We start from the raw sequence: 22515 nt of genomic DNA on the forward strand, positions 1-22515 counted from the left end.
CATGTGGGATCTTCCCGGACCAGGGCACGAACCCGTGTCCCCTGCATCGGCAGGCGGATTCGGAACCGCTGCGCCACCAGGGAAGCCCAAAACTTTAAATTTTTTAAGCGACCCGCCAACAGTGGTAACTTGTGAGTGATATTATTTCCTTTTATAATGTAGCCAGGCTGATGGCAAGGTGATGAAGTCTCATGAACGAGATAAAATCTTGGCCATGCCCAGCATCTGGATAGACACCCCAAGCCCAGCACGTCCAGAATTGCACTGCTGCCCCCCCACCCCCCACCCCGGCTCCCAGCTGCCCAGCCTGCTCAGAGCCTTCCCCTCCCAGGGTGGCAGCCTCTCCCCCACTGCTCCAGGGGTCTTTGTGGCTCCTGTCTGTACATCCTGTCAGGAAACCCCTTGTCTTCAGGAGGTGTCAGAGTCCTGCTCTCCCCTCCCCTTCATCTCTCGATGGGATTGCTGAGCACGCTCCCACAAGGTTTCCCGACTTCTGCCCTACCTGCTACGCCCAGTTTTCAATAACGCAACCAGAACGATGCTTTTTAAACCCAAGTCAGATGTCAGCCTTCTGCTCAAAAGCTCCACGGGCCCCATTTCACTGGGGCTAAAAGCCAGAGCTCTTACAGGTGCCCCCAGGGCACTCTGGGCCCTGTCGCTTCTCCAGGCTGCCCGGCCTCTCTCCCCGGCGGCCTCTCTCCCCGGCTCACTCGCTCCAGCCACTGGCTGCGCTCCTGCTTCAGGCTCTTCTCTTCCACACCCTTCCAGTCTTTTCCAGTGAGGCCTACCTCAGTCTCCTGACCTCTTTCTTCTGGTCTCTCTCCTCTCCCCATAGACTTTATCACCAGTACTACTCTCTGTGCTATATAATTTACTTCTTTATTATAGTATTTATTTCCTGTCTGAATTTGAATGTAAGCTCCAGGGAACAGGGATCTTGTCTGTTTGTTGGAACGGAAGAGTGACTGAACTTATTTCTGAGAAGAAAGGAAGAATTTGGAGCCTCCAGATGAGGGTTGAGCATGGGAGAGGAGGTGAGGTTGAGGCTTCCGGGGGTGGTGGGCAGTTGGTGGGAGGACTTGTTTTGGTGTGTGCGTGGGCCTGTCTGGTGGGCAGTGGGATCTGTGGGTCTGGAGCGGCGGGGCAGCTTGTCTTGAGGGTGTTTCTGGTTGCTCCCGGAGAGTACCTCCTGTCTGCGGGCGTTGGGGCTGGCCCACCCCAGAAGTACAGAGCTGTTTGCAGGCAGGACTGAGGTTCACAGCTGACGTAAGATGTGGCTTCACTGATTTCTCAAGCACTGTTGTGTACAGAAGCGAGTCCTGCCATTTCCGGTGCTCTGTCTTGTGCAGGTGTGACTACCAGCCCAAGTGTCACAGCCGGAAAACAGCGAGCACTGTGACCCTCATGTCACGTGGGGAGGACCCAATTTCGTTTTCTTTGAGATTATGTACCCAGGGTGTGTCCGCATAATATTTCCTTGGCAAATCAGATGTGAATTTTATGAGTTTGTGCCACCTACAAATAAAGGACTTTAGCAAGGTAAGATTATACTTTTAATGAGTGCTGAGTGAGACCACACGTGCCCCTGTTCTTAAGAAATACAGCATTGTTCTGAATGCTTAACATTTAATTTAAACATATTAGTTATTAGAAAACGTTGATTGTGGTTACTTATTTTTAATTAAACCTTTTAGTTCGAGATCATTGTAGATTCACATGGAATTGAAATAATACAGAGATCCTTTGTGTCCTTTACCCAGTTCCGTCCGTTGGTAACATCTTGCAAAACTAAAGTAAAATATCACAGCCAGGAAGTTGATATTGGTACTGTTAAGATCCAGGTTTCCATCTCCACAAGGATCCCCTGGTTGTCCTTTTATAGCCACACCCACTCCCATTCTTATCCCCTGGCAACCACCAATCTGTTCTGTATATCTGTAATTTTGTTATCTCAAGAATGTTCTGTAAATGGGATCAGGTAGTATGTAATCTTTCGGGATTGGCTTTTTCACCCAGCAGAGCTCTTTGGAGATCCCTGCAGGTTACTGTGTGTATGATAGTTTCTTTTTATACAGAGTGGTGTTCCATGGAATGGGTGTGCCACTGTGAGTTTAATCATTTGCCACTGAAGGACATCTGGGTTGTTTCCAGGTTTTGGTGATTATTAATAAAGCTGCTATAAACGTTCATGGACAGGTTTTTTGTGTGAACATGGGTCTTCATTTCTTGGGAGAAATGCCCAAGAGTTGTAATCCCAGGGTTGTCTTGTAGTTTCGTGTTTGGTTTTTAAAGAAACGGCCGAACTGTTTTGCAGAGTGGCTGTACATTCCCCCCAGTATGCGCCGGTTTCTGGACATCTTCATTTGGTGGTGTCACTTTTTTCTTTCAGCCATTCTCGTAGGTGTATAGTCATATTGTGATTTTAATCAGCATTTCCTGAATGGCTGTTGATGTTGAATTTGCCTCTGTATACCCTCTGACACTGTGGGGATGTGGCTGGCAGGGGTGAAAGTCCCTACCTGGTGTTCTCTGGGCAACACGTGGCCGGTGTTGGAGCCTTATTGCTGCCTTCGTGGTGGGCGTGGGGGCCACAGTTGTTTCCGTTTGGCTGGAGTAGAGTGGTTATTGGCTGCTCTCCCACTGTTGATTCTGCCTTGTTAGGCTCCCCTTTCCTGGAGCCATGGCCGGAGAGGGCAGGCTTTTGGTGAGCTTTTAAATTCTTTCTGTACTCCTTGGTGTTTCTGGCTGGGCTTCTTCAGCTCCGTGTTTAGGATGTCAGGGGCAAACAGAGACCCGAGAGAACTCAGTGCCTTGTCATTCCTCAGGCCCTCTTCTCTCCACCCTTCAGAGCCTTTGCATATTTTTTTATATCTAAGTCCAGGGTTTTAGCTGTACTTAGCCAGAGGAATAAGGAAAAGTATGTCTAACCGTCTTCCCGGAATCAGAAGTCTGCTGGTTACTCTTATTATTTTTGGATCTGTGAAATCTGATGACCCAAGGCTGCATGTCTGCCCTGCCTGCTTGCCCTGCTTGTCGTGGCCTTTGGCCCATCCCAGGCTCAGGGCCTCACATTTATTACTGCTAAGGTGGTTTGGTTTGGCCTGTAGTCCCAGCGTGACAAAGTTTGCAGGATCTCCCATCTTTTTGTCATTTAAGGTCTCATTTACAAATGAGAGGCACATCAAAATCCGTGGTGAGGAATTGCTGGACGGGACTTTGCTGGTGAATCATGGATCGCCCTTGTCATCGTCCCCCAGATCGTATTTCTCCACCCTCTATTTTGAACTCTTGGGAAACCTGGTTGGAGTGGGAGCGGCAGCGGTCGGGTGACTCAGTGAGATGTCCGTGTCATCCTTGCACTGATCCTCCAGGCCAGTATTCCTGTCAAAAAGGAAATGCAACGCACCAGACGTTGCCTGCTCCGAGTGAGCCTAGGAGAGCTCTTGGCGACTGCCGGTTCCTTCCCTGCATTCAGCCCCTCCATTCCTGGCATCGCTCACATGGCAGTCTTGCCTGGAATCCAGGTGGGGACCCGCTGCCCAGGGTCCTGGCCCCCTGCTTCATTACTTGTGGGACTTGGGGCAGGTCACTCGACAGGCCTCAGTTTCCTCTCCTGATACCCTCCTCCATCACGTGGTGGGGAAGCTGGGACAAGCAGACACCTGTCAACACCTAGCAGATTTCCCATCATTGCCAAGTGCCCGGCCAAGGGGAGCTGCTGCTGACATCCTCTTGGTTGCTTCCCTGTCCTGTCCGCTCCTGTGTGTGTAACTCAAGCGTCCACCTTCTCCATTGAGACATCATATCTGTGTGTTTCCAGCATGTCTCATTTTTCTCCTTGATTTCTCAAAGATCACTGCCCGGTAACCTCCCTGGCTAATTCTTCCCAGGACATTGGAAGATATTTGTCTGACTTGGGTGTCTTAGATTCATTTAGAGTATCTAGCATTTTCTCATATTTCCAGGAAGATCATTTCTATGAAAGGATGGGAACAAAAATTAATAAGGAAAAAATATAGAACTTAAAAAGTTCTTTTTTTGTTTTTAGCATATATTATAAACTTAAGGCTTTATTTTTAAAATAATTATAATGAATACATGCACAAGGTAAAGAGCTCAAAAGGATGAAAGGTATAAAGTAAGTTTCCCAGCCCCTCAGAAGCCCCCTCCCAGAGGTGACTAAGTTACTTTTTCCTGTACACCCAGACTATTCCTGCAGTTTGTTTTGAGCACTTAACAGTGTATCTTAGAGGCTGATCCCTGTAAGGGCATGAAGAGTAAGTAACTTCAGTCTGTTTAAGGCTGTGTAGGCTGCCGATATATGAAGGTGCCATGATTTATGTCGCCAGCATCCTACCAGTCATACCTTGATCAGTATTTCAGTTGTTCCTTTTGTCTTTACAGTAAACTTTCATGAATTACCTCGTATACACTCCATGTCAGTGCTCCTGAAGGCATATTTGTAGAAGCACTATTGCTACGACAAAGATGTATATTTTAAAGTTTGCTGGATTTCACCAGATGTTCTCTGTAGGAGTTTATTTATTTACACCTCGATGTATGAGACTCAACAGAGCAGGTTATCAAACTTGTGTAGGTAAAAAATAGGTATCTTGTAATTTTAAGTTGCATTTATCTTATGAGTAAGGCTGACCACTTTTCCTGTGTTTAAGATCTGTCCACTATTTTAATATAGCTCTGCCAGTCTCTCATGTTCATGTATACACTTCTGTCTTCTTTTGCCTCTCTTGTGCATTTAGTTTTCTAAACAGACTTTATCCAAGGGTCTGGGTAGCTATGCCGTTTGACTTTTTTTTCTTTTTTTTTGGTGCGGGGTGCTGTGTTGTGTCTTAGTTGCCACGCGCAGCTTCCTCTAGCTGCAGCGGGCGGGGGCTGCTCTTCGTCGCAGTGCGCGGGCTTCGCATCGCGGTGGCTTCTCCTGTTGTGGAGCGCAGGCTCTAGGCGCCCGAGCTTCAGTAGCAGCACGCAGGCTCAGTAGTTGTGGCACATGGGCCCTAAAGTGCGCGGGCTTCAGTAGTTGCGACACCTGGGCTCAGTGGTTGCGGTGTGCGGTCTCTAGGGTGCATGGGCTTCAGTAGTTGTGACGCACGGCCTCAGTAGTTGTGGCTCGTGGACTCTAGAGCACAGGCTCAGTAGTTGTGGCGCACGGGCTTAGTCGCTCCGTGGCATGTGGGATCTTCTCGGCCCAGGGCTTGAACCCGTGTCCCCTGCATTGGCAGGCGGATTCTTAACCACTGCACCACCAGGGAAGTCCCTGCCATTTTTCTTTTGATTTGGTTACATGGTTAGTTTTATTCCGAGCTCTATATTCTTTTACTGAAGTATGGCACACATATGGAAAAGTGTATCGATTATAGCATCTACAGGTTGATGAATGTTCCGGATCAAGGAACAGAACGTTAGCAGCCTCCAGTAGCTCCTCTTTTGTACCCTTCTCCCCAAAAGCAACTCCTGGAAGTAGCTAGCTTCTAACCCTATAGGTTAGTTTTAACTCACGGGCCCAGCCGCTCTGCGGCATGTGGGATCTTCCCAGACCGGGGCACGAACCCGTGTCCCCTGCATCGGCAGGCGGACTCTCAACCACTGCGCCACCAGGGAAGCCCTACTTTTTTTTTTAACTTTGTATGTGCATAATGAACTTATATGAATAGTGTATATATATTTTTGTGTCTGGCTTCTTTCAGCATTGTCAAACTCATCACATTATTGCACATAGCAGCAGGTGGTTCATTCTCATTGCTCTGCAGTATTCCATTGTACTAATACATTATAGGTTATTTATCCACTTTACCCATGCAGGGCATTTGGGTTGTGTCTAGTACGGGCCTCTTAAGAGTAGTGATGCCATGAAGTCCTTGTCTGTGTCTCGACGAGAAGGAGATATGTTTGTATTTCTGTTGGGCCGATGGGTGGAATTGCTGAGCCATAGGGTGACTGTACCAACTTGCATTCCCACCAGAACCACATGAGAGTTCTGGTTGCTCTGCATCATCGCCAGCACTCCATACTGTCTTTTGACACTGAGCGCTTTTTTTAGCTCAGCCGCCGTGAAAGGTGTACCACATGGGGGGTTTTAATTTCTACTTCCCAGGTGACTAATCAAGTTGGGCACCTTTTCGTGTCCCTTATTGGTGACTTGTGAAATAACTGTTGTGAGATAACTGTTGAAGTCTTTTGTCCGTTTTCCTGTTAGTTGGTCTGCTTCTCTTCTCACTGATTTTTAAGTTTTTCTACCTCAGGAGAACTCCAGCAAGTATCTAAGAATTCAGATCTGTTTATTGTGCTTCTGGCCTCCTCAGAGGATTATGTGAGAAATACTTCCACTGTTTTCTCTGCTCTTCCTCTGGGATATCCTTTCTGTTTCATTCATGTTCTGACTTCAGGGTGTGTGGTGTGCTTTCACTCTTGAGTTTGTGGGTTTCCATGTGGCTGTCTGTCTTCTCACCCCATCGTATTCCTCTGCTCCGTCCCTTAATACCACGTCTGCTTATTCCAGTCATGGACCTAGCCCGCTGAATCTCTGTGCTGTTGCTGATTTGTCCTAAGTTCACCTTATTACCCTACTTTTAATTTGCATTTACCTTCTAAGTTCATTGAGTTGTGTGAACTGTTTCTTACCATACAAATTTGCTTGAAAAATTTAGAGTATCTTTTAGTCTCTAAAGTCTTTTCTGTGTGAAGGCTAGGATTTGGAGATAGTTCTAGCTTTTTCGCACCATTCCTTGGTTTCTAGGAGTTACAGTATTGGCTGCAGCCCAAACAAAGGGACACTCTTATTATTCCTTAGGGCATCTCCCCTGAATCCTGCCTTCTTCCTGCCTCGGACTCATCCAACACCTGCTTCTCTCCTGGGTCCTGTCCTGCCTGCTGTGTCTCCAAAACCAAGGGGTTCATTCAGTAGGAAGTCCCGTCCAAGGCTTCTCTCTCAGAAACAGCCTCCCCTCTCCCTTCCTCCTGAGGAGACCCTCCCAGCCTCACCTCTCCCATGAAGCTTCCCCAGGGCTGGAGGACTCTTGAGGCGCTTGCAGGTGACCAAAGGGAGGCGGAGCCTCCAAGGGAATGGAGTGATGAGCCGTCTTGTGGGCAACTAAGAAATACAGCTTCTGTCTCAAGGTGGCAGGGCGTGGTCAGAGAGAAGCAGAGATTGATTTTTATTTGATGGGCGTCCTCTGTGATGATTCTCATGATCGGGAGGTGGACTCTTGGCACCAGAATGGTCTCAGGAAGATTTGCCCACATGAAGAGCCATCTTTTATCTTTTAGTTCCATCAAAGAGAAAATACCTTAAGGTCAGGACCTAGAGCCTGAAGTAGCACCAAGAGTAATGGTGGTGGGGTGTTTACATACGAGGCGCTGTTCTCAGCACCTTACGTGCTCCCTGCCCCATACCTCACAGCACCGCTAGGATGTGACAGCACCATTAATAGTGCCAGTTTTCAGGTGAGCAAGTGGAGGCACAGGCAGCTGCTCCAAGTTACACATCTCGCAGGGCTTCAGACCAGGGGTGTGTTGGGCCCCCTGCTGGGTCCTGTGCACATTTGGCCCCGTTCAGTCCCGTGACAACCCTGGCAGGTGACTTCTAACACCTCTCCTTTTCCAGAAGGGAAACGTTTCCCAAACAGTCAGTGGCCAGGTGGGATTCTGTCTGAGGTATCTTCAAACAGGCGCAAGAGTTTAAACAAAGAAGACTGAAAACCAGGTTCTTGGACATTCATCTGTTGGTCAAGACCTAAAATAGGATGGGCATAAAAAATCTCATTGTTCTCTTCTGTAGATATCATAGTAACTCCTAATAAATCCCTGAGTTATGCAAAATAAATGTACTATCTTTCTGTAACTGTATTTATTATGCTCATAAAAATGTTCAAGTATGAAAACTCACCCTGGAGTGAATCATAAAGAAGTGTCTGCTGAGATCTTATAGACATCCAGTTGCTGATGAAAATTCCTTATGCACCGACCCCAGGCCATTGGCGGTTGCCAGGCTGCCATGGCCTTCCCTGACCACCTGGTCCAGAGCACCCACCAGCCCCCTTGCACATGACCCGCTTCCTGTCAGTGTCTGAAATTGTTTTGTGGTTTGTCTGTCTCTCCCCAGTGCAAGTTCTGTGTGAGTAGGAACCTTGCCTGTCATGGCCTTGGGAGCCCATGTCCAGAGCAGACACTTGGCCGGCGTCTGCTGGGAGGGTGGGGTACGGCCGACTGCCGTGCTCTCCAGGAGTGAAAGAGCAGCTCCCACCACCTGACCCCGGGAGGGCGCGGCTGCTCCAGGCCTCTGTGTTCTGTCTGTCTCCCTGCACCCTCTCCTAGGCTTACCTCTTTTACACCCAGCCTGGTCCCTACGTGGAATTATCGTGGTTACCCCGGTCGTGGAAGAATGAACAGCACCGTGCATTTGTGACCCAGTTCTATTTACCCCCTTCTGTGATTAAGCTTTGTAGGTAGTTTATGGAAATCACGGAAGAGATAATCTATAAAACACTATTTCTAAATTTTCTGAGCCAGAAACATGATCATCTAATAACTTAAGTTGGGTATTCCTAAATTGGATCTTTCTAATATAAATTAAAGCTCTAAAATGGGCAAACATCTGAAAGTTAAATAACGTATTTTATAGGTGAATCCATGAGGAAGCAGACATTTTCCTAACACTGCTGGTGGGAGTGCGAAATGGTACAAACCCCCTGGAGGGAAATTTGGCGATAGCAGCAAAATTACGTATGCATTTATTCTTTGTCAGGGCAGTTCTACTTCTAGGAATTTATTCCAAAAATACCCCAGTAAATAAATGAAAAGATCCACGTAAAGGCTGTTCATTGTGCTGCTGTTCGAAATAGCAAAGGATTTTCAGTAACATAGACCTTCCGTGAACAGGGACTGGTTGAACAGACTCTGGTGCTTCTATGCAGTGGAGCACTGGGCAGCTGTTGGAAGAATAAGGAATCGCGGTCTTTTGCTAAGGAGTGATGGCCAGGATGTGTGCAGCTGACCCTTGAACAGCGCAGAGGTCAGGGACCCTGACCCTCCGCGCAGTTGGAAATCCAGGTATAATTTATAATCGGCCCTCCTTTGTTTGCCGCGGTTCTTCCCTAGCCATGGTTCACATCTGTGGATTTAGCCAACCATGTGTCATGGAATATTTGCTGTTGGAAAAAACCTGCGTGTAAGTGGACCCTTGTAGTTCAAACCTGTGCTGTTCAAGGGCCAACTGTGATTAAATTAAAAAAGCAGAGAGTGGACAGAAGGGTCTGTGGTATGCTACTGTTTTGAAAAGAGAGAATATGAATATATACATGTATTTGCATGTATCTTACAAATGGGAGGATAAACCATACTTGTATTTATTTAGTTTTCAAGCTGCCTTTCGGGAAGGGAGGGAACTAGGATGAGGGACACATAAAATCAATGCCTTATTTTGTCAGTTTGACTTTGGGACCATGTAGATATTTTACAGCATTATAAAAATAATTAGGTAAAAGGTTTTGATTTAAAAAAATTTTGATAGACATTGTCACATTTTTCTCTAAAAGGTTTATACTCTGTTTCCCTCCTATGAGTACTTGAAGAGGACTCTTCTCTCACACCTTTTCCAACACTGGATTATTGTCTCTAAGAACTGTGCCAATCTGATAGGTGAAAAATAGTTTGCTGTTTTCATTTGTGCTCCCCGGTGACGAGAGTGATTAAACATCTCTTCATTCCTTTATTAGCCATTTTGTATTTCTTTTGTGAAATGCAAGTTCATAGCCTTTTTTACTATTGATTTATAAAGTCTCTATATGTTGTAGGTATAATTTTCACTTGTTGATTATTACCAGGTTCATGACCTCATTTCTAGTTAAATTGTTCAGGCCTGACTGTAGTAGCTGGTTGTTGTTCTGTTGTCATACAGTAAAAGGGTTTTTTGAAAGAACATTTATGTATGATAGGCTTGAAATGCACAGGAAATTCCTACAGTAACTGTGGATCAGACTTCCCTAAACTGTTCAAGTGCTAGGTGTCAGCTTGTGAGCTCTTTGGAGCAATGGAAGCTGTGTTTTCTTTTCCTTTAAAAAAAATTGCCGGTACTTTCCTGGTGGTGCAGTGGTTAAGAATCCGCCTGCCAATGCAGGGGACACGGGTTCGAGCCCTGGTCCGGGAAGATCCCACGTGCTGCGGAGCAACTAAGCCCATGCGCCCCAACTACTGAGCCTGCTCTCTAGAGCCCGCGAGCCACAACTACTGAGCCCATGCGCCCCAACTACTGAGCCTGCTCTCTAGAGCCCGCGAGCCACAACTACTGAGCCCATGCGCCACAACTACTGAAGCCCGTGCGCCTAGAACCTGTGCACCACAACAAAGAGAAGCCCGTGCACTGCAAGGAAGAGTAGCCCCTGCTTGCTGCAACTAGAGAAAGCCCACATGCAGCAGTGAAGAGCCAACGCAGCAAAAAATAAATAAACGAATAAATAAAATTGCCTATGGCTGATTACCGTGTCTCAGTAGTAGATAGTTGGTAAATGTCCACTTGAGTTGATTTTGGTGAATCTGTAATCTAAATTTGATTGTCTTTTTGGTTTGAGATTGTTCTTGACTTTTAATGGCCCATGATAACCATCTTTATGTTCTGTTCAATTGAATACCTGAATGAAACAGTACTTTTTCATGAAAAAAGAAAGTATATAGTGAAGGTAGGTTTTTAAAAATTTTCATAGTTGCTAGCATTTGTCTTCTGCTCATGGACATGTTGCATGTTTCTTGCTTCTTTCTCTAGGTCATCACTCCATGTAGGAAACTCATCCTATGTGCAGATAACAGAAAAGAGATGGAAGACTGGATCGCAGCGCTGAAGACGGTCCAGAGCAGGGAGCACTTTGAGGTTAGGGGAGGAAGCCCTCCCTTTTTGTCGCCCTCCCCCTTGTATTCTGCCATCTGAATGTCCCCCATGCTGGGCCGTTACGGTCTGGAGCTCACTTTCTCAGCGTGCTCCTTGCAAACTTAAGGCTTGTTGCTCATCTTTGGGCCATCGGGCAGTGACCCTGTCTGATTTCTTATTGAATCTCGTCCAAGTTACTATGTTTAGGGAGGTCAGAGGGGTGCCTCATCTTTGCCATCTTTGTTCTTTGTTTGCAGCCTACCCAGTACAGCATGGACCACTTCTCAGGGATGCACAACTGGTACGCCTGCTCCCACGCGAGGCCCACCTACTGCAATGTGTGCCGAGAGGCTCTGTCTGGGGTCACGTCCCACGGACTGTCCTGTGAAGGTACGAACGATGTGTTTCCCGCTGGGAAAAGTGGCCTGAGGTTTGACATGACAAAGCCTTAGGAATCCAAGCACAGTCACCTCAGGTCAGTCAGGAGTAGAGTGGCTTGTATGACTCCGCCCTTGTTTACTGTGCCTGCTCAGGAGTCTTTGATAAATTATTATTTGTAGTAACGGAACAAAGTAAAAAGAAGGGAATTGGTAGTAATGAGACACAAAGAGGAAACCTAGAGGACACAGGGAAAAAGGAGTTAAAGTATCTCTCAGCCCCTCTCTGGGTAAATGGTCCTCCAGATCTAGAGGATAGAGCCCTGGGCTTGGGCAGGAGCAGAGAGAGGTGGACCGTGGCCCCAGGCCCAGTTCCCACCTGCCGCCTGATGTCGTACAGCCTGTGAGCTTAAGAATGGTTTTTACAATTTTAAAAGGTTGAAAAATATCAAAAGAAGGCAACTGTTTTGTAACGCAGAAAATCCCGTGAAACTTAAATTTCAGTGTCCGTATGTGAAGTGTGGCCACGGCGGCCCTTGTGCTGCGGGGACAGAGCCGAATGGTTGGCCCGCGGAGCCTGAGCTGCTTTGTCTCCGGCCCTTCACAGAAAGCCTGCCGCCCCCTGGCCAGGCTGGATGCCTGGTCTCCCCGTGAGCGGTCTCTGCACGCATCCTGGTGGTTTCGTTTATGAGTGAACTAACCATATATGTTGGTTCCCAACTTTCCCAGGAGAGCAGGGCAGTCTACCCCAGACCATGGCCGCAGCTCCGAGGGTTAACGTGTTCATTCTCTCACAGTGTGTAAGTTTAAGGCCCACAAACGCTGTGCTGTGCGTGCGACCAGTAACTGCAAGTGGACCACGCTGGCCTCCATCGGGAAGGACATCATCGAGGACGAGGACGGGGTATGCCCGGGGACCCTGCACGGCCCTCGTAGCACCGGGGCAAGAGGCCCAGGCACGCCCACCACCTCCCGCCTGTGCTCAGGTCTCTTTCTTGAGGACAGTGAGGGCAGGGTTTCCCTTGGTTGGTTACGCTGGTGTCTGGGGGCCCCGAGCTCTGGCCAGTCCCTGTGAGTTGTGGATGCCGGCAGGGAGCAGTGGGCTGGACAGGGCTCTGCAGACCCTGCCCCACCCCCTCGTGGAATTCATTTTGGAGCATTTTTGCCTGAGGGTCCCCTTGGCTTGCGTGGAGGCTGTGAGGACACCCCCGGTGCATGTCTCTGTGTGGCTTGCAGATCGCCATGCCTCACCAGTGGCTGGAGGGGAACCTGCCCGTGAGCGCCAAGTGCACAGTGTGTGACAAGACCTGTGGCAGCGTGCTGCGTCTGCAGGACTGGCGCTGCCTCTGGTGCAAGGCCATGGTGAGCGAGCGCAGCCTCTGGGCAAATGCCAGATGGGCACAGGCCGGCCGGGTCCGAGAGCACAGCTCCTGCAGCGGCAGGGCTGGGGAGAGCTCTGGGGTGTGGGAGGGATGCCGGTGCCCCCTGTGACGAGTGGGTCCGTGTTCTAGGTGCACACGGCATGTAAAGAATCCTTACTGACCAAGTGCCCGCTGGGCCTGTGCAAAGTGTCGGTCATCCCGCCCACCGCTCTCAACAGCATCGATTCTGATGGTGGGTACCACACGCTCTCCCATCTCAGCCATTTCCTCGTGCTTCCTTCTCCAGGCCTTCTCCCCTCCCCCGCCCTGGAATTGGTTATGTCAGTGATTTTGAGATGCGGTCGGGAAGAGGTCAGGCCCAGCCACTGTGGGGAGAGGAGAGGAGGTGATGAACAGTGTCCTGACAGCTGGGCTTCTGGGCACCTTGGACTCAAGGCCAGGACCTTACTTGAAGGTGGTGGGTCCATTGGCTGTTGAGTAGAAACCGAGTCTAAGATGCTTCTCCGTCTTTGACGTGGGCTGTCCGTCAACTAGGCTCGTCTAGTAGCTGATAGTACACGCTCTTCCGCCTCTGTGCTCGCCTGTCCAGATGGTACATGATGATGCATATTAACAAGTGTTGGTGGGAACTTGGGAACTGGGGCACGTGTCTCAGGAAGTCACCTCTGCTAGACTGAGAGCAGTGTCTGACATTTAGAGTCCTGCAAAGGTGAGGTCAGACCAGATTAGGACTCACTTCCTTCTACATGGGGGATGGCGTTGTGGAAACGTGGATTAATGTCTTGCTGGTTTCCTGGGTGTGTACGTGTAAGTTGTAGGTCCCACGGGGGGTGTCTACTTGGTACACGGTTGAGGGCGCCCTGATGTCTTTCGTGGCTTTCAGATGTCCTTGTGTCCTTTTCCATCCTCACACCTAGGCTTCTGGAAGGCCACGTGTCCTCCATCCTGCACGAGTCCATTGTTGGTCTTCGTCAATTCAAAAAGTGGGGACAACCAGGGTGTGAAGTTCCTCAGAAGATTTAAGCAGCTGCTGAACCCTGCCCAGGTCTTTGACCTCATGAATGGAGGACCACACCTTGGGTAGGAAGCTTGTAAAATATATCTTTCTTGGAGTTTAAAAACCGTTTGAAGAAAATGCATGCTTATTTGAAGATTCAGAGATACAGAAAATTTTAAATAGGAAATAAAAGTTACCCTTCCCAAATTCCACTGGCAGACGTGTCCACTCTGAATGTTTCATAGAGTTTTGTGTCCTTCCAACATTCCAGTGTGTGTTTCAGTCGTGTGCCCACACAGACTTTGAAACCAGGTGGGGGCCTAGGTTACCTGCCCTTGTGCGGTGTGCTTTTTATGGGTGTCAGCCGACAGCAGTGTGGATGTGTTCTGATGTCAGTAGTTACAGATCTGCCTCATTTTTTTGAATGGCTGCTTAGTATCGAGTAGGAAGCTTTTCTTCAGTGAGGCCAAAAGGGAGATTTTTCATTTTAGAGGGCACTTGAGTTTACTTAAGTTGCAGGTGCCGTGACATGCAGATGTGCAAGGCCCCGTGTATCTGGCAAAGTAAGAGACCTGACGTGTGCTTTCTAGTTTTATACGATCCAGAGGTTTGTGGAAAACGTTTGCTTTTGTAAATTCTGGCATTTGAACCAACTCCTTCCCCGTTTGGAAGCACCGGCTCCAGGTGGGAGCTCTGCGAGCCCCGTGGCACGTGCGGGAGGTGGTGCAGGATGTTTGCAGCGGGCAGTGCCCGCAGAGCCTGCTCCCTGGGGGGGCGGGGATGTGTGCTCCTGGGAGGTTCCCTGGAGGGTGTTGGTTTTGGAGCTGGGTGCTCCTGTGACCTGAGCCTGGGTCTGGTTGGAGAGACCTGCTGTTGGAGAATGGTCACCGGCGGCAGCTCTCTAGCCTGTTTCCTTGGTGACAGCACCCCCTTCCCTGGAGGGACCCTGGAGGTGCCCTGTGGGGACGCACCAGACAGGTGCAGGCCGCTGCTCCCCGAGGTGCCAGGGATGTTGGAGGAATGCCACGAAGGGGTGTTGGGCAGGGCGGGCTGCGCAGTAGACGGCGGAATGAGCACGTGTTCATTTGGAGAAGCATGCAAGCCCCACAGCTGGTAGCAGGCGTTAGGGACGAGACAGGACGATTCAGGTGCAGACCCGCAGAGGTGCGGTGCGCTTGGCTTAGACAGGTCCCGTTTCTGGGAAGCAGCCTTGCTCTCACACTGTTCCTAAGAAAACTTAGAGATACTGCTTCGTTTTCCTGATTCCTGGCCTTGACGTGTCCCCTCTTCTCCAGAGAGCGGGAGGCCTGAGGGAGGTCAGTGTTCTTAAAGGACACGTGTGGCTGCTTCTCTCCCAGCCTGAAGGTCAGGTGCAGCCTCGCCCCTCTGTTACGTCCCGAGTTCCCTGTCACCTGGTCCTGTTTGTTGTCTGAGGCCTTCCCCCGGCTCGGACCATGCTGGGTGCAAAGCCCGGCCAAGGGGGCGCCCTGCCTGCCAGGGACGGTTGCGGACGGACAGTCCAGGCCCAAGGCAGGCGATCTGTCTCGTTGGCAGTGTGGTGTGCAGGTTCTTTGGGAACCAAGAGAAGGGACTTACGAGTCAGATGGGGGTCTCAGTTTCTCCGCCGAGGTAGCATTTGAGGAGAGTTCGTGGTAATGGGGAGGGAGGCAGGGAGCCCTCTAGGCAGAGGGTGGGCTGTGTGCAGAGGTGCGGACACATGGTGGCAGCTCCTGGCCAGGGAGGGCCGTGGGGGCCGCTGAGAGGTTTGAACCTCTCCTGGAAGCAAGCGGCCCCTTCCAAAGCCGGACACCTGACGACACTGGTTTTGGGAAGATGAGGCTGGTAGCACGAATTGGAGGCATCTTGAAGGAGACGGGAGGCAGGTAGGAGGCTCCTGGAGGGGTTGCGAGAGGGGACGACGGGGCTGCCCGGTAATTGGGTTGGTGGTGGCTCTGCCTTTCTCTGAGGAAGGAAACGTCGGTTAAGGAGGCGCCCGTGCGACACCGAGTGGCACGTTCTGGTAGACAAGGGCAGGTGTTGTCCTTCAGGAGAGCCGAGGGATCATCGTCAGGGTCATTCAGGGTCATCAGCGTCTGTGTCGTCCCTGAAGCCAAGATGCGGATAAGGCCACCCAGGAAGCGGCTGGGGAGTGAAGGGGGAGTGAACGGAAGGCTGCCGGGTGTCCTGGGAGGGACGCTGCGAGTGAGGGGCAGGGCCGCCAAGAGGAGCACAGGAAGGAGACGGAGCTGGAGTCACGAGGGGCACGGGGTGGGTCGTCACCTGGGTGGGCGGAGTGGCCCAGAGGACAGGGACAGCGTGGGCAGGATCCTGCAGCCCGGGGCTCCTGAAGACGCGTGCGGCCTTTGCTCTCAGGCACCCGGCGGCCCCCCCAGTGGGCGCAGCCTGAGCACAGCCAGGCTCTGGCCTCTGAGAGGCTTTTTCTCGGGACAGGCCGCAGGGTCGGCCTTGAGCACAGAGGGTGTCCCCCAGCCCCAGACTGACTGGCCGTCGGCTACCTGTCCTTTAGATGGACCTCATTTCACTGACGTTCTGTTTTCTCTGCAGCCTACGCTTATTCCAGAAGTTTGATACGTTCCGGATTCTGGTTTGTGGTGGAGATGGCAGTGTTGGTTGGGTCCTCTCTGAAATCGACAGCCTCAACCTTCACAAACAGGTACCTGGGTGTGGAGGGGCCGGCCCCACGGGAGAGCGATGCCACCGTTACAGAGAGGCTGGGTCATCTCGGGGGGCGCTTCTCGTCCCCTTGGGGTGGTCTTGGAGGGAAGAGCAGGTAGCTTGATGGCGTCATGGGCCCAGGGACCTAACAAAAAGAACACTTCCATCCCTGCAGGTCCCGGGCACAGGCAGATCTGGGTGCGGCTCCCTATTGGGTAGTGATGTCGCCTACTGCCTGATGCCTCCTGCTGGTGAGCAGGGCTCAGAAGTATACTTGCGCTTCAGGTCAGAGTAGGGTTGTTTTTTAAGTGTTGATTTATTTTCTGCTCCAGCTCCCTCACACCCCCGCCCCCAATAATTAACCGCTGCCAGCATTTCAGTAACTACCCTTCAGGCCTCTGTCTATCAAAATGTGTATATAGTACAGTGTGCAGCGCAGTTTTAATTTAAACGGACTCATGGTACCCTTACAGTATATTGTGTAGTGTCAGTTTTTAATCAACACATTGTGGGCACTTCTCGATCCATCAGTTTAAATGGAGGCCTATGTGATGGTTTTCTACTGGGCAGGGCTGTGCCAGCCCTGGGTTTAGCTCATCTCCCCCCATGGATGGACACTCAGATTGCTTCATAATGACAGTGCTGGTAAAAACCATGTATACAATGTCCCAATTATGTTCTCTTTTGAAGAGCGCCCACGTGTAAATTTTGGTGATATTGCCAGACCGCTCTCCAGTTTGTACCCTAATGCTCATAGAATGTCTTTTCGCATATGCTGCCCACTGCACATCTTAAGGCTTGTGCCCAACTTAGTAGACAAAAAATGGTATGTTTCATTTTTATTTCTTTAATACTGGTGAAGTCAAGCATATCCTCAGTTAACTATGAAGTTTTAAATGAATCATCTGTTCATGTTTTTTTTTAACCTAATATTCTATTGGGGTATTTACCTTTTTAAAAATCGATTTCTAAGGATTATTGTTATATTAGGGATGTGAACTCCTTGTTGCCCATATTTTTCCTCACTTGTCCTTCAACACGTTGGTGGTCTTTGTAGGCGGGGTGGACCTTTTGCTGTCAGCGTTTAGCTCCTGGAATGACGTTGGAGCGGGGACCCTTGGTGTGCCAGTAACTGCCCAGCTCTAGGGAGGCCAGTTGCTCAGGAAAGAGAGCACTGCCCCCTCGTGGTAAAGTTAGAGCAGTACACTTAGGTCCAATTTTAGGTTTTGTTCACTTCCAGGATTGTTACCAAGTTCATTATCACAAGTCAGGAAGACAGGTTTCCATGCATTCAGCTGAGTTCAGGGGGCATCATTTCCTTTGGCTTCTCTGTGGCTTGTGATCCTACCCGATATCCAAGCCGGAGATCTGACAGTAGTTCTTGAGCCTTCCCTCACCCTCCTTCCTCGTCCTGGTTAACCGGCGCCCTGGAGTGTCTAGCACAGCAGTGTGTGCTGCTGAGCGCGTCTGGCTGGCCCCGGGCTCCATCTGTCCACTCCTTGAGGGGGCTTTCCCCTCGGGCCGTTCTGCTCACGCACCTCTTTGAGCCTCTCGGACCGCGCCCGTCCCCACCTCCCCGAGGACCTTCTTTGGGACAGCTCTGCTCCTGCACCCTTGCTGAGCGCTCCCCGGTGGCTCCTTGGCTTAGGAGAAGGTCCGGACTCAGAGTGAGGCCCCGGTTCAGCTCCTTCTTCCTCCTCTGCTTCTCTGACTGCTCTCTCCTCACTGCCCTTCCAGTCTGAGCTCTGACTTGGCGGGGGGTCACCTCTCCCGGAACCCCACTGTCCCTTCACCGTGCTGCCTGCTCCTTTCCTCTAAGGCTCCCGGAAGCCGGCGCCAGGTCGCCTCCCCCTGGTGTTGGGGCTTCCTTGTCCTCCTCACCTGCTCTGTCCAGCTTGCTGTCCCTGGCAGGGTGGAGGGCCTCCCTCAGTGGCTGCGACAGGTGACCACGGGCTCTGCCGTGCTCAGGGGGAACCAGGGACCCTCCCTCACCCTGCGTGTCAGGCTCGGAGGTCGAAGGCTCTTGGGCAACTGGTGTCTGGGGAGCTTCCTAAGCACTGAACTGACGAGGTGGGGTTTCCACAGGGGGCTCTGGGTGGGAATTCCAGGTGGAGGGTGGGGCCTGAGCAGTGCAGGGGGTCTCTGGGGAGTGACGCGCGGAGGGGTGCAGGCCGAGTGCCAGGGTGTGCTCCAGTTTGATGGCCAGACTGGAAGTCCTGGCGCCTGTCTTGATAGGACTTAAAGCCGTGGAAGGTGCTGTGAGGGGAAGGAAGGTATTAGTTAGTGTGGTGCTGTAGAGGGTGGAGAAGCAGGCGGAGGGGAGTCGTACAGACTGATTCTTCGGGGGTTCAGATACTCAGCAGTCAGCACTGTGGCCACAGCTGTGAAGGTGGGAACGTAGATCGGGGAGGTTGTAGAGGATTGATTGTCAGATGTGGCAGCAGATGAGAAGCAGGCCTGTGGGTGGGAGAGGAATTTTCTGTCGGATTGGAGAGACATCTGTGCTGCCTAGTGGCTCTGCCTGGAATGCGAGCACCACACCGTGTGAGATCAGACCTCACACCTTGTAGGTGAAAAGGAGGGTGTTTGACACCATGTCTTCCCCCCCGTGTCTCAGTGTCAGCTGGGAGTGCTGCCCCTCGGCACAGGGAATGACCTGGCTCGCGTGTTAGGCTGGGGCTCGGCCTGTGATGATGACACCCAGCTCCCGCAGATCTTGGAGAAGCTGGAAAGAGCCAGCACCAAGATGCTGGACAGGTGAGTGGACCACACGAGTCCCCTTGACTAGGTGTTCTCAACCCAGGGTCCCTGGAAACCATAGGCCCTCTGCAGTTACTTGTAAAAATTCGGCCTGAGCAGGAATCCTTGTTTCTGGTGGGCTTTACCTGGCGATCAGATTATGAAAGAGCTGACGAGCAGAACAGGTTGGCATTGTGCCCTCTAGCGGTCAGGTCTCACCAGCCAGGCCCGATCCTCTGGGCCGTTAGAGAAGGTGGCCCTGTCCGCTTTGGCCTTTGCAGCCTCGTCTGATACCTGTCAGCAGCGTCTTGCAGTAGGAAGGCTTATTGCACAGCTGAGCAATCCCGTGTTCCCAGAAGAATCTCAGTTTTGGATAGCTCTCCTCTGTGTGTTTAGCGATAACTTGGGTGCTCTTCTCGAGCGAGCTGCTCTTAGTGCTGAGCTCGTTAGTGCTGAGCTCACGTATGAAAGCCCCTGACCACAGCCTGCGGGACCTGGTGTTGCTGAAACGCCCGTATTCTCTCTTAGGCTCCTGCGCTGCAATAAGCAGGTGTGGTCTTGAACCCTCTCCAGCTGCCTCTACCATTTCTTCTCTATTGAAGGGAGGCCTACGTGCCTTTGGAGGCTGTGAAATGCTCAGCCCCCACGGGAGAGCTGGCTGCTGGCTGAGTGATTTTAGCTCTGACGAGGGGAAGCCCATTTTCCCAGAAGCAGCATTATGGGATGCCTTTCACCTCCTTCAGTGGAGCTGCCGTGTCCAACGGGTTGTGACGTTTGTTCTCAGCTAAGTGAGGAGCCAGGTTAGGGACACGGGAGTCAAGATAAAGGCTTAAAAATGAAGTTAGGGCTGTCATAAGATCAAGCCCCCAGGCCATGAGTCGGGGAGCGGGGAGAGGCATGGGGCCTGCCTGGGGGTTCGAGCCGACCTGCTGAGAGCTCCTTTGTGTGTGCAGGTGGAGCGTCATGGCCTACGAGACCAAGCTCCCCCGGCCAGCCTCCTCTTCCACTGTCACCGAAGACTTGAGTGAGGGCTCCGAGGTATTTCCAGTTGCCCTGCCGTGTGCTCACACTGTCCTCACCACTTTGGGGCCCTGCCTCCACCCTTAGACATCCTCCCCGAGGTTAGACCCGCGCAGGCGCAGGGCCAGCCGAGGTGGAGCTGCGGCCCATGGCCTCTGCTCCACAGGATTGGTGGGCGTCTGGGGGCCTCCTGGGGTGTCGCCGGATTTGGGGTCCTCTGTGATGATGGCCCCCTCGGACTTGCCGCCCCTGCTGCCGGTGCCCCCGCCCAGCCCAGGCTCCCTCTCTGGGCCCGCCTCCTCCACGTCCTACCCTTGCCGTCGGTCTGTGCTAGTTCAGTGTTCAGCTCTTCTTTTCACTTTACGCTGGTTTTTGTCATCAGTGGTTCGCTCAGGGCCCAGACGGGCGCAGCGCTGGGCACCCAGCCGTGCTCACCCCACTGGGCGAGCTGGCTGCTGGCTGACCAGGAGAGAGGGCTCTGCCAGGGCCCGTCTGCCCCTCGGGAGGGTCAAGGGCAGCAGTTGGCAAACTACAGCCCCCCAGGCTACACCTGCCTGGGCTGCTGTGACCTGGCCTGTGAGCAGAGAATGGTTTGCACGTTTTAAGAGAGGGAGTGTACGTACGTATACAAAGCCTAAATATTTACTCTCCGGCCAGTAGTAAAGTTGGCCAACCCTGGGCCAAGGTCTAAAGAGAGGGCTCGTCACACAGGGTGAGCAACCCCAGTTCCGCAGGCAGGGGTGAGCGGTGAAGGGGGTGATTTGTATCGAGAGGTGGAGAGGGGCCCGGACCGAGTTCCAGCCAGGCAGAGAAATGCGACTGGAGCCTCAGCTGAGGACCCTGCCTGCTGCCTGTACTGCTGAGGAGGACGCGGGATTCAGGACTCCAGTCCAGCACAGGCTGGCGGTGTTGAATCTCCGACGAAAGCAGCATGAGCCATTCACGAGGTCTTATCACCGTGTTCTTTTCTGTTAAGATCCCTTCATCCACAGCTCCGTGAAGCTTTTGAAATCTGTCAGATTAGCGTGAAGTGAGCTGGGGCTGGCCGGCAAGGGGCGGGGGTTAGTGTCGAGCTCACCGGGCTCCATCGTGGGGCTGACAGTCGCCCGCCCTGTTTGGGGCAATGGCAGGTGCAGCAGATCCTCTTCTATGAAGACTCGGTCGCGGCCCATCTCTCTAAGATCCTGACCTCCGACCAGCACTCGGTGGTGATCTCATCAGCCAAGTGAGTGCCCAGCGGCCTCAGGGGAGTCAGGGTCCCAGCCAGGACTGTCCCTCTAGAAGCCTCTTCCCACGTTCCCCCCACAGAGTGCTCTGCGAGACCGTGAAGGACTTCGTGGCTCGGGTGGGGAAGGCCTACGAGAAGACCACCGAGAGCTCAGAGGAGTCGGAGGTCATGGCCAAGAAGGTGCGTCCTGGGCACCTGGGGTGGGTGTCAGGGCGGGGCAGCAGCCCCTCCACTCCCTCCTCTGTTCCCCGCCCAGTGCTCTGTCCTGAAAGAGAAGCTGGATTCTCTCCTCAAGACCCTGGATGACGAGTCCCAGGCCTCGTCCTCTCTGCCTACGCCGCCCCCCACCATCGCCGAGGAGGCGGAAGACGGGGAGGGGGCGGGCGGCAGCTGTGGCTCCAGTTCCACCGGGGACCGCGCCATGGGGTCGGCCTGCCCAGCCCGGCCGCAGATATTCCGTCCTCGGGAGCAGCTCATGCTGAGAGCCAACAGCCTGAAGAAGGCGATTCGCCAGATCATAGAGCACACAGAGAAAGGTAGCCGGGCTCTGGATGCCGCGGGGCTTTCTGCAGGCCAGCCCCGGGCGCTCCCGGTTTCCCCCTGAACGTGGCGCGAGACACAGAGGGACCCACCGTGTAGGCCAGAGCCGCTCTGGACCGCCTGACGCAGGCCAGCGCCTCCTTCCTCAGGGCCTGTGCCCGATGGAAAGACACTGAGCGGACGGCAGAGCCGAGAGGGCGCCCCCAGCTGGTGGAAAGGTGCCTCGCGCGGGCACACGCGGGGAGCGTGTTGGGGGACCCACTCCCTGGAAGTGTCCTCACCTGTGGCAGCTCTGCCAGACCTCGGGTGCAGCTGGGCCTTGTCCGCTTAGAGGTGGGACTGTCTCCGGGGGCGGGGGGTCCGAGGAGAGCCTCCGTGCTGAGACCTGAGGTGTTCTGAGGACACCCGCGGAGGACGGCCCCGTGCCCAGGAGGGAGGTGGGCCTGGGCCAGAGGTGGGGGATGAGGCTGTAGGACGATGTGAGGGACAGAGAGGTGAGGATGGGGTCGGAGGCCGGGCGCGCCGGGGCGGTGCTCAGAGACGGGGGGACACCTGACTGCCGGAGCGTGGGCGGCTGCCCTCCACCCCCCATTCTGCCAGCGTGTGGGCGGGCAGGCGGGCAGCCCCGCTGCAAGTCTCTTTCTGCCTCAGGTCTGACTTCTGATGCCAGAACCCCTGCC

The 22515-nt window shown here is 52.4% G+C and overlaps 1 protein-coding gene across 7 annotated transcripts in view; it reads left to right on the forward strand.

Annotated features, from left to right (window-relative positions):
• Window positions 1–22515, forward strand: part of DGKD (diacylglycerol kinase delta) — a 78759-nt gene that overhangs the window by 33046 nt on the left and 23198 nt on the right. For 4 of the 7 annotated variants that reach the window (XR_003004161.1, XM_024752750.1, XM_024752748.1 and 1 more), the window contains exons 3-14: window positions 10775–10879; window positions 11134–11266; window positions 12051–12157; window positions 12490–12615; window positions 12765–12867; window positions 13553–13715; window positions 16198–16306; window positions 18926–19065; window positions 20001–20085; window positions 21198–21292; window positions 21376–21475; window positions 21552–21831. Coding sequence is in view for 6 of the 7 variants with exons in the window: in XM_024752750.1 (XP_024608518.1) it covers window positions 10775–10879; window positions 11134–11266; window positions 12051–12157; window positions 12490–12615; window positions 12765–12867; window positions 13553–13715; window positions 16198–16306; window positions 18926–19065; window positions 20001–20085; window positions 21198–21292; window positions 21376–21475; window positions 21552–21831 (1546 nt within the window). In the remaining variant the exon portion in view is untranslated. Of the gene's footprint in view, window positions 1–814; window positions 1035–1472; window positions 1540–8947; window positions 9067–10774; window positions 10880–11133; window positions 11267–12050; window positions 12158–12489; window positions 12616–12764; window positions 12868–13552; window positions 13716–16197; window positions 16307–18925; window positions 19066–20000; window positions 20086–21197; window positions 21293–21375; window positions 21476–21551; window positions 21832–22515 lie in introns of those variants that run through there. The other 3 variants (XM_024752752.1, XM_024752751.1, XM_024752753.1) reach the window with 3 other exon arrangements.

Source organism: Neophocaena asiaeorientalis, unplaced genomic scaffold (genome assembly GCF_003031525.2).
Source record: "Neophocaena asiaeorientalis asiaeorientalis breed wild unplaced genomic scaffold, Neophocaena_asiaeorientalis_V1.1 scaffold294, whole genome shotgun sequence".
NCBI classification, from domain to species: domain Eukaryota; kingdom Metazoa; phylum Chordata; class Mammalia; order Artiodactyla; family Phocoenidae; genus Neophocaena; species Neophocaena asiaeorientalis.